Here is an 11,049-nt window from a genome sequence, read left to right as displayed (position 1 = left end):
GAAGATTGAACAGAACTGCGAATACTATTTTGACAGAACTGTGTAATTAAAGCAGCAACAAGAGAGATGATTGGATCGCTTTCGGAGCTCAAAGCATGGGTACCCCCAACAAAAATTTAAAAAATTTGGCTGTGTAATTTGGAATTATTGTGATTTGGAGTTGATGTGATTTGATTGGCCTGTGAATAAAAATTATTTTTAAAAAAGAAAGAAATCATTAAAAATGATTGTCAAGTACTTGTATTATTATTATTATTAGCATTATTAGCATTATTAGCATTATTAGCATTATTAGCATTATTAGCATTACCTGAAATTTTCAGAAGGTAAAATTAAAATTCTTTGGTTTTACAAAGCAGTTTATATGCTTCTTCATCAAACGTAGACTTACCAAGCTAAACTAACTGTTGTCCAATCACAAAAATAATGGCAGATTTGAATTCCTCACACCCAAATAAATTTGCAAAAAAAAGTTTAACCCTCTAAAATGGCATCAGCCTCCCTTCTGCAAACGTTCGGTCCTCCACCTTGCAGAGGGCAATGGGGCTGGTGAGCCAATGTGCTTGTCATAATAATAATAATAATAATAATAATAATAATAATAATAATAATAATAATAATAATAAGTTTTGTTATTTATACCCCGCCCATCTGCATGAGGGATTTGAACACTGCATTAGGACTGTATATAAGACTCTGAGGCAGTGTAGCCATGCCCAGGCTATGTCTAGTGCAGCCAGGTAAGGAGTGAAGGTGAAATAATGTGAGGTAAGAGACCCTCAAGGAAATGACATATTTCTTGTGGGATGCCTCTGATTTGTCTAGCATGTGTCTAGCAATTAGTAAGTGGTTAAAAAACAAGGTAAAAGGTAAAGGACCCCAAGGTGACTATGGGGTTGTGGCGCTCATCTCACTTTCAGGCCAAGGGAGCCAGCGTTTGTCCACAGACAGCTTTCCGGGTCATGTGGCCAGCAGGACTAAACCGCTTCTGGCACAAGGGGACACCATGGCAGAAACCAGAGCGCACGGAAATGTTGTTTACCTTTCAGCCACAGTGGTACCTATTTATCTACTTGCACTGGTGTGCTTCCGAACTGTTAGGTTGGCAGGAGCTAGGACAGAGCAATGGGAGCTTGCCCTGTTGCGGGGATTCGAACCGCCAACCTTCTGATCAGCAAGCCCAAGAAGCTCAGTGGTTTAGACTACAGCGCCAATTCTAACCTCCTAGTAGGTGGTGCACACTAGAATTTACAGTATGTGATAATCACTGCAAGCTGCACATTGATGCTTCCTGTTCACTGAATTAAAAGGAAATGTTTTCAGCTCAGTGGAGAGATTTGGGGTTTAATGTAACTGTCGCATTCCTAGCAATCTTCAGGCAACCACCTTTTGCGTGAAGTAGTCTTGCCTTGCCTTTTTGGCTCACTCAACTTTCGCTGCCCAGCTCTACCAATCCAATAGCAGCCTGTCCCCTGTCAGAACACAGCCATGGTCATGGTAAGGAAACATGATCCCAACAGTTGAACTAAATCCCATCCTTAGTCGCTCATGGTCCAGAAGGGAGTTTTGCCTGGATTTGGAGAAGGAGTTTGCAGACAAGTATGGAGATGTGTGTCCTGAGATAGCATGGTAACAACCCACGCTTATCTTCTAGGGATGTCAGTGAATTCTGGTGAAAACAGAGACAGGAGTGAAAATTGCAGACGCCTGCTTATTTCATATTAGAAATGGAAATCAATCCAGAAAAATAATATTCGCTGATGTTGCTGCTTTCAGGCCACAATCGATATGTAATTGATTATATTTCCACACCATCTGCATCATGTTTCCACCACATTCATTTTGAGGCAAAGACAACACAACTTAGGTTAATTATGCAATCAATTATGCAAGTTATGTAATTTTGCCATCATGGGGCTGCTAGACAAACAAGAGCAGAACAGAAACAATGGGACAAAAACAGGGCAGGAATGGAAAAGGATACATACCTACATCCCAAGTCATCTCCACCGTTTTTCATGGCATGGCCAGGCGCTGCTTTTCCACACTAATATTCCCAACTGCATTCTTTGTACACTAATCCCATAAATCTTTTCTGAGAGACGCTAGAGATATCATGCCTGGGTGCTGTCTGGCTCACACATATATTTCTTTTTCTCCCTCGAGCTCTTTGGTGAGTGATATCCTAGGGCTGCTATACATCCGGAATTTCCCCGGCATAGCCAGGATTCGCCCGTTCAAAATGGCGCCTGGGTGGAAATTTCGGAAAGTGGCTAAAATGTCCTGGGGAAACCCAGGCATATGGCATCCCATATTGGAAGTGCTGGTTTTTTGGCAATTCTCCTAAAAAGTAGGTAAATAACTTCATATTTTTTTTGGTCAGGATTTTCACTTTTTGAAATATGGCAACCCTGTGATATCCAGACAACTCTGCTTAAGCGTTGTGCCTTCAGGTCACTACATGCCGCCTGGGCTTGTGCCCCGGGGAGGTCACTCAGTGGTTTAACTTTACTCTGGAAATGCACTCCATTGTCTATCGAGACAAATGGATGCCAACAAAAACATTACACTCTATTGGCAGCACTTGGTGCTTCCTAATGCACAGCACTCAGTGATTTTGCATTTTTACATTGCCTTTGGTCACTGCACTTTCTGTTCTAAGGTATGAGCAGTGCCTGCCCCATCCGTATGTGCAAACTATGGAACTATGGCCTAGGACCCACGTACCTACAGGACCGCCTCTCCTGGTATGCCCCGCAGAGGATCTTAAGGCCCACAAATTACAACATTTTGGAGGTCCCAGGTCACAAGGTGGTTAGATTGGTCTCAACTAGGGCCCAGGGCCTTTTCAGTACTGGCCCCAATGTGGTGGAACGCTTTGTCACAAGAGACTAGGGCCCTGCGGGATTTGACATCTTTCCGCAGGGCCTATAAGGCAGAGCTGTTCTGCCTGGCCTTTGGTTTGCACTCAGTCTGACCCTTATGTTTCCCTCCCCTTATGGTCTTGATTTATCGGCTATTTTAAAATGAGGCTGCATTTTAAATTGCATTTTAACCTGTATTTTAAATTGTTTTTTTTTCTTTCTCTTTTCCCCCTAATACATTTTTACTGTGATTTTATTGGTGTTAGCCACCCTGAGGGTGGCGTATAAATAAAATGTATTATTATTATTATTATTATTATTATTATTATTATTATTATTGCTACTACTACTACTACTACTACTACTATTACCATTACCTGGGCTGCCAACATTCTTGGACCACGTGTCTTAGCTATATAAATGCCTTGCAAAAAAAGGTAATGCTTCCTGCAGTGTTGAAGGAGGCACCCAGAGGCAGCTTAGCAGGGATATGAGCCGGAGTTTCTGATCTCCAATGGATGCCCAGGGTACTTTTGCAAAAAGAAAAGAAGCAGCAGACACAAATGAAAATAGCATCCCAGTTAGCTCTTGCTGATTTAATGCGCTACTGTTAGGCTGCTTAGCAAGTGATAAGAGACACATAGCAAAATGTGCCCAGAGACAACCTTGGGCCACCCAAGCAACCATTCTATACAACTGAATTAAGTGCTCTGTTTTTTGCCAGTCCTTTGAAAGACACATGGAAGAACCTATGTCCTATGAGGCTGCTTTACTCATCGGGTTCATGTGAGCCAGAGATGGAGAACCTGTGATCCTCTAGATGTTGCTCGACTCCAGTTCTCATCAACCCCAGCCAGCATGAGCAGTGGTCGGAGATGATGGGAGTTGTAGTTCAACAACATCTGGAGGTTGGTTCTACACCCCTGATAAAAGCCACTCTTAAGACTTGGCAGCTGTGTTCAGCCTCTTTCTAACTTGTTTTAGGAGACAACCGGCACCAGAGCTACTGAAGAGAAATGCATGCATTCACAATTTTAATATTCCAGATCTATTGAAGTCACTGCTACCCCCTGTCTGCTGCATTAAGTGGCTCAACTTGCATCTCAGAAGAGACTGAACGGCTTGCTGGAAATTATCGCTGATTATGGCGTAAAGTAACAAGTTTCCACAGGTGTTCAGGGCAGCCAGCGGTCTGGATAGAATGTAGGCAGCATGGATATGGTTTTCAATATCGCAGCTGACTCGGTACAGCCTTAGTTCAATCCGAACAACCCTAAAAATATGGAAAGGTAGAAAGCACACATAAAAGACTACCAGGAGGAAAAATGCAAGTCTACGAGCCTTCTGCTTATAAGGGTTTTGAGTGTGGGGCCCTGTAGCCAAGGTATAGATGATCACAGTGTAGCAAAGAGTCACCGTTATTAATGGCAAGTAGAAGGCCAGGCCAGTTAAAAACCAGTTGTACCACCGAATAACATCCACGTTTTCAGAACTGGTAAGGTCGAGGCAAAGAGATTTGTTCTCCTCCATCGTCGAAGTAAACAAAAAGTTGAGAGGACCCATGGCCAGCAGCGAAATTACCCAAGATGCAACGCAGGCCGCAACAGCCCATGCCTTTTTCCGAACGGAAAAAGACTGTATTGGGTGGACAATTGCAATGTATCGGAAGATGCTGAAGCAGGTCAGGAAGAGAATGCTGCTGTACAAGTTGAAGTGGAAACCAAAGCGGATGAACTTGCACATGAAGTCTCCAAAGACCCAATGCTCTCCATTGGCGTAGTAGTGAATCAGGAAAGGAAGGCTGGATAAGTACAGGAGATCTGTGCAGGCCAAGTTGAACATGATAATGGTGCTGCTTTTCCAGGGCCTCATCTTGAACGTGTACACGCAAATCGCTATGATGTTGCCTGGGAATCCCACGGAGAAGATCATACCATACAAGGGTGGCAGGTAGGATTTCCTGAGTCCGTGCACGTCGTCCGTGCAGTTCTCAACAGCAACTGCAGCATAGTTTGGCAGTGCGCTGGTCTGGTTGGTTGCAGTTTCAAAGGCAGTTGCGTCCATAGCAACCATTGTGAGACTTCATGAGGGCGGGAGAAAGAAAAGAGGGTGGGTTTGGCTTAGACAAGTTTCAAAAACAACATGCTCAAGTTATTTTGCTATAGGAAGAAAACTTCTGGGGATGCAGTTAAGTACAATATAATCAGGGTGTTAGCTCTGTGAAATGTTCTAATGGTTTTGTTCCCCAAGGATGTAACACATCCAGAGAGAACGAGAGAGGACACCCGCTGCTGTATGCCTAAATGCTCAGACAGACATGGATGCAGAGGGTGGGCTGTCTTTTTCTCAATTCTCCTCCGTCCTTCCATTCCCTCAAGAATTGGAATGGAGGAAAAATTAAATTCATATTTCACTTAAAAGTGAACTCGCCAAATTTGCTCTTTCTAAAACAATACAAGAGCTGAAACATGACCAATCTTTGAAATTTGCACTTTTCTGAACTTTGCAATGCAAGTGATACAATCACTGTATTAAAGTATGCACGTAAGTGCATATATGAGCAAAAAAAAGTATAAAATCCATTGCGCTGCTTTGTTATTTGCCAAACCTGCACAATTTATTTTTTTTAGGAGAAATTCACAATGGGAGAGATAATTTTCATAAGGACCCCACCATCCCTAATCACAAATATGGAGAACTGAATTTAAGATTGGAAAAATGAGAAACAAAAAGAACTCCAAACTTTGCAGATCCCTCCCTTCCTGCTCAAGAGACCTTCACACATCTTAACCCCAAGAGCAAGGAGGTTCTCAGAAGCCTGAAATTAGAACGTGTGGAAACTGCTGGTGGTTGGGGGTGGGGAAGCTGGGTATATGTCTTGACCCTCCATCTTTAAGGAACCCCCAAATTTAGGGTTCTGTGCACGATCGGAGCATCTGCAGAAATAGGATCTATGCCGGGCTGTAGCCAGCCTCCAAGTTTGGGGAATGGGGGAGAGCGGATGCCAGAAAAGTAGAGAGACAGTTTACACATTAATGTAATACCTAAGATTCATTAAGGCTATATTAATGATAATAATGATTATCATTGTTACCGTTACCTGTGCAGGCCTTGTTGCAGGTAAGAGGGCAACTATTTCTGGGGTTGCCAGAGTACAGCCTCCTCTTCCTCCTATTGCCTTTCCTTTACTTCTTTCCCTCCTTCCATTTCCTCCTTCCACCCACCCACCTTCTGGTTGCTTTCCTACCTTTCCCCTTTTCTCTTCCTCAACTTCCCTTCACTCCTTTCATTAGAAGCCAGTGTGGTGTAATGGTTAAGAGTGGTGGACTCGTAATCTGGTGAACCAGGTTCGTGTCTCCACTCCTCCACACGCAGCTGCTGGGTGACCTTGGGCTAGTCACACTTCTTTGAAGTCTCTCAGCCCCACTCACCTCACAGAGTGTTTGTTGTGGGGGAGGAAGGGAAAGGAGAATGTTAGCTGCTTTGAGACTCCTTTGGGTAGTGATAAAGCGGGATACCAAATCCAAACTCCTCCTCTTCTTCATTTCCTTGCTCTGCCCATTCTCGGTCCTTCCCTTCCTTTTATGTTTTCACCAGGACCTTTTAGAGGCAGGGGAAGGGGATTTCCTAATTTTAAAATTATTTGTAAAAAAAGAGGGAGCAGAGAAGATTATGGGGAGGGCAGCCCCCCCCCCAGCTTCCCTCTGGCTACAGGCCTGGGTTCTGTATTCAGAGTTTATTGGTTAGATTGACTCTGTTTTTTAAAAAATTACGTGATTAAAAAGGTGCATTCTGACTAACCAACCCATTTTTTTATTTTTAAAAGATGAAGTTGATTTTTAAAAATAAGCATTTAAAGTAACTGCAGGTAGCAAGCACAGACTTCGAACAAGAAGTCCCTTTTTTAAAAAAGAAGTTGGTTTTAAAAAAATAAGCATTGCAAGCACAGACTTGGAACAAGGGGTCCCTCTTTAACTCTGACACACAAGGGAATACTACTAATGGCTCCTTCACCACCTCAGCTGAGTTTGTGCATTTTCTGTATTCTCACAATCCCATAATAGCAAGTCAGCACATGATTTTGCATGGGATTTGTTGCATGATGCTGTAATCGGCATGGAAATCCTACGTTATAAATCACACAGCATTTAACATTCCCCAGCTTTCTCTTGGTTGTTTTTAACGTCAGAAGGTTTGTGTACCTGTCAGTGATTTGCATCCCCTCTGATCCTCTTCATAGTTGGAAATGAGAAGGCAGCAAACTAGTTGGCTACAAAGGGAGCTGGATGGCAAAAGACGACACTCCTCAACTACTGGAGCAACTTTGAAGTTCCACGGAGATCCATTTCCATATTTGCAGGAAGAGAGAGAAACAAATGCTTGCACTACGGTCTGGAAAGGGAGGAACTCTGCCCTACGTTGACTCCTGTGCAACATAGTGCAGGTCTATATGTTTGTGTCTAGTTGTCTCCTGTCCCACCCTTTGCAGCAGAAACTGCTCACAGCCTGTCCAGTTTCGCTGTTATGGGTGTCTAAGGTTTACCAGGCAATGTTTCATGGAGGAAAGGTGATGAATCAGTCATATAGCTCTAACCATCCACCTGGGAAGATTTCTCCCACAGGAATGTAAGCAAGCCATCGTTCTTCTGCGTAGCTCATTGATGTGAGGGAAATACTTTAATCCTAGTTTCCTCCGAGTGTCTGTTTATGCTCCCTGTGCAACGAATTCCTTCTGCACCAAGAAATAAGAAGCTTGATAGCCGAGAGGAGCAGAAATGGAGAAATACATTCACTTGATTTGCCCTCTGCTTCTAATGATGGAATGCCACCCTGTCATCGTAGACCAACTGTAACAATCAGAATAATACGGTAATTAAGGAACTATGTAGAGGCAGGAAGTCAATAAATATACTGAACATTGTTCAAGTCCTGCCTAGTGATCTAAGAAGGCCACAATTTTCATTCTTAACTGTCTTTTTCAGAAATTTCCTACTTCCCACAAACAAATCAGAATTCATGCTGACTTAAAAGAGCCAACATTGTCTATAGTCTCCCAAACTTTGTGCAAACAAATCAGGATGAATGCGCCAAAAGTGGGTTATCTGGAATCAACCTTAATTTCTAATTCTACAGAAGTATTTCTTGGTCCTAAAATAAGATCTTGCTGTCACTTTGTTTATATAACCATGTCAAAGAACTGCTACAGAAGTGTTGGGTGGAATCTACACACATATAAAAACCTGTTTTTTAAGTGTTTTTAAAAATACATTGAATTTTCCATAAGGTTCACCATTGCCATCGAGTGTCACGTTGTATATTGCACTTAAAACACAGTTAAAACATTTTATTTGCAGCTGTACAGCAGCTGAGTCCTTGGTGTGGGCAGGAGTAATATATCAAGATCTAGAAAAGCCTCAGAGCCTGTGACAGGGGGAAAAGACTCATTGATTTCAGAAACAGGTTAGCAGCTGGCTTCCTTACTTCTTCCTTTTGATTCATGTATATGCTCTGCAGGATCTGTTTGATTAATGACATGGACCAGAACTGGATAAACTACAGTAGTGAATTAAACAAAATGCATTCGGTTATGTACACTACCCATTTACAGAACTGTGAGCTTTTACTTGGTGCCATACCTAAAGTCAGGCGTGTGAAACTTTAGCGATGACATCAAAAGTTTGAAATTAATATATTTTGGTTTGACACTTTTGAATAGTTCAATAACTTTGTATACTGTTTTTGACAAAGGTGGCTTTAATCTGCATGTCCAAAACTGCATTTTTTAGGTGTGTTGGATTCTTTTTTTAAATTAAATGCGGTGAAATTGTCACTGGAGTCCAAATTATTGGGTGGATGGATGGAGATACCGCTTTTGTATTCTGCTCTCATGACTCTGTTCCCACGGTGACTTACATGCCCTGTTAAAAATACAAAGACAACCCAAAGTTTAAATAGAAAAAAAAAATCAAATTAAAATTAATACAAAATAGCACCCACCTAACAAAAATCTGCTTTAGACCAGTGGACAGACAGTTTGCAAAGCCAGCCTCAGGCAGAAAACTGGAGTAATCGAACCATGAGGTCATCCAGTTTTGGACAACTGGAACAAGACTCCCTGTCTCCATATAGCTGTGTGCTTGACAAGTCAACTATGTGCTCCTCCCCAGCTTTACTTTTTCACTCGAAATGCCTCTTGTTTCTCTGCCTGCCCATTTTCTGCCTGCTTGCTTCTCTTCTGTGTCACAATCTGCTTCTGTTTTGCGATAGGCTCCCTTCTCTCGGCTCTCCCCGCCACATAAATCCGCTCGGTCTCTCCTCCTTTCAGTTTTATTTTATTGTTTCAGCAGTTTACATGCCATTAAACGTTTTTTAAAGGTCTAAGAGGTTTACAGTGTTGATCGTAAACCTTGTGCCAAAGGGATGGGCAGAAATCTTAGTCTCGCTCCTGCAGTGGAGAATGACCCGTGTGGGAGAGTGAGGCGATGCCCCACTAACCTCATTTGGTCCTCTGTCAGTGACCACCTGCCTGCCTTCTTATTTAGAATAATAGAACTGTAGAGTTGGAAGGGACCCCAAAGGTCATCCAGTTCAACCCCTTGCAATGCAGGAATCTCAACTAAAGCATCCATGACAGATGGCCATCCAACCTCTGCTTAAAAACCTCCAAGGAAGGAGAGCCCACAGCCTCCCAAGGGAGTCTGTTCCACAGCCAAATAGCTCTTCCTGTCAGAAAGTTCTTCCTGATATTTAGTCAGCATCTCCTTCATTGTAACTTGAATCCATTGGTTTGGCTCCTATCCTTGGGAGCAGGAGAAAACAAGGTTGCTCCATCCTCCATATGATAGCCCTTGAGATATTTGAAGATGACTATCATCTCTCCTCTCCGTTTCCTCTTTCCCCATGAAAGATACTCGGAGTCGAGTGTGGATTTCATGCTCTTTATTCAGCTCATACATTAGTTACACAATGGGCCCCACGTGATTGGCAAATTCTGGGATTCTCTTGTAGACCAATCAGGTTGCGGATTCACTTCCACCTGGAGTTGGATTGGGTCCTGCGGACCAATCAGACTGCTGCATTCTGGATCCTATGGACCAATCAGACTGCTGCATTCTGAATCCTATTGTTCTAGGACCAATCAGACTGCTGCATTTTGGGTCGTATTCAACTCAGTACATAACACCCCAACTCCCTCAACTCCCCATAAGGCATGGTTTCCAGACCCTCCTCTGCACACCTACAACCAGTGCAGGGCCTGGCATTGGTTTTCAGCTGTCGTCTCCTCAGTCTCAGTGTGGCCTTTGCAGAACTCAGCAGAGAGAAGGATGAGGACAAAACTAGAATGAGTTCGCTCAGCCTGTTGTTGACTTGGATACACATGTTGTGCTCAACTAATTATAAACATTTTTAACACAATGACATTTCCACAATCCGTTGTCTTGCATTGATAGACTTGAAAGCGACATGAGGAAATCAGAAAAGGGGTGCTTCAGAATAAGGAGGATGCAGGGAAACATTTATAAAAATAATTAATGCTATTTTATGGTAATGTGTAAATGTAGGCATCATGCTACATTTTTTATGATTGATTTTTATGAATCAATTTGTCTTCTTACTTGGACCCAGCTGTACACCTGCAAATATAATGTTTTAAGCGCATTATACAAATGTGGCACTAGATGGCAATGATGAGCTTATGGCAAATTCAATATATTTTTCAAAATGTTTCTTTTTAAAAAAATGGTTTTTTCACAGTGTTTTTTTTTATATGTGTCTAGATTCCACCTTAGTTGCACCTTAAAATGAATTCTTGACTTATCCCACAGGATCAGCATGTCTTAAAATAATTTATAAAACAATCCACTCCTGCTATATATTAGCTGAGATGGCTGATATACCTAATGAAACAAATCCATATTTCATTGCTTTCAGAAATTGTAGCAGGGAGTTAGGAAGAAGGCAACACATATCTGACCTGGTACACTTTATTTCCGGAGACCCATGCCCATCGGTCCAGCCACTGTATTCTGCCCCAGCTGTAGTAACTGAATAGCCTTAAAGCCATGAAGAATGTGTTGCAGCAGCAATTGCATTATCTCAATTAATTGACCATAACTGCTTTAGCTCTTTGCTGTGCTCATAATGAAAACTGATCTTCCAAATCTGCTCTTTGCATTAGCGGGAA

The 11,049-nt window shown here is 42.4% G+C and overlaps 1 protein-coding gene and 1 long non-coding RNA gene across 3 annotated transcripts; one reads left to right on the top strand and one right to left on the bottom strand.

Moving 5' to 3' along the window:
• Positions 1-3,873: 3,873 nt before the first annotated feature.
• Positions 3,874-7,098, bottom strand: LOC308589389 (2-oxoglutarate receptor 1-like). Its single transcript, XM_081198594.1, has 2 exons — positions 7,067-7,098; positions 3,874-4,944 (listed from the first exon to the last, which is right to left on the bottom strand). Exons 1-2 carry the CDS (start codon positions 7,081-7,083, stop codon positions 3,891-3,893), a joined length of 1,071 nt encoding a protein of 356 aa, XP_081054720.1. The 5' UTR covers positions 7,084-7,098; the 3' UTR covers positions 3,874-3,890.
• On the top strand, positions 4,726-7,785 carry LOC308589523. Of its 2 annotated transcripts, none has more exons than XR_014009351.1 (2): positions 4,726-4,814; positions 7,105-7,785. It is a non-coding gene; the product is annotated as an uncharacterized lncRNA (long non-coding RNA). The 2 variants fall into 2 exon arrangements; XR_014009352.1 differs by lacking the exon at positions 4,726-4,814 and adding an exon at positions 4,937-5,051.
• Positions 7,786-11,049: the final 3,264 nt, after the last annotated feature.

This window comes from Podarcis bocagei, assembly GCF_964188305.1.
Source record: "Podarcis bocagei genome assembly, chromosome: 6".
Classification (NCBI taxonomy): Eukaryota; Metazoa; Chordata; class Lepidosauria; order Squamata; family Lacertidae; genus Podarcis; species Podarcis bocagei.
The sequence above is the reverse complement of the archived record's forward strand: the minus strand, read 5'-3'. Positions and strand labels throughout refer to the sequence as shown.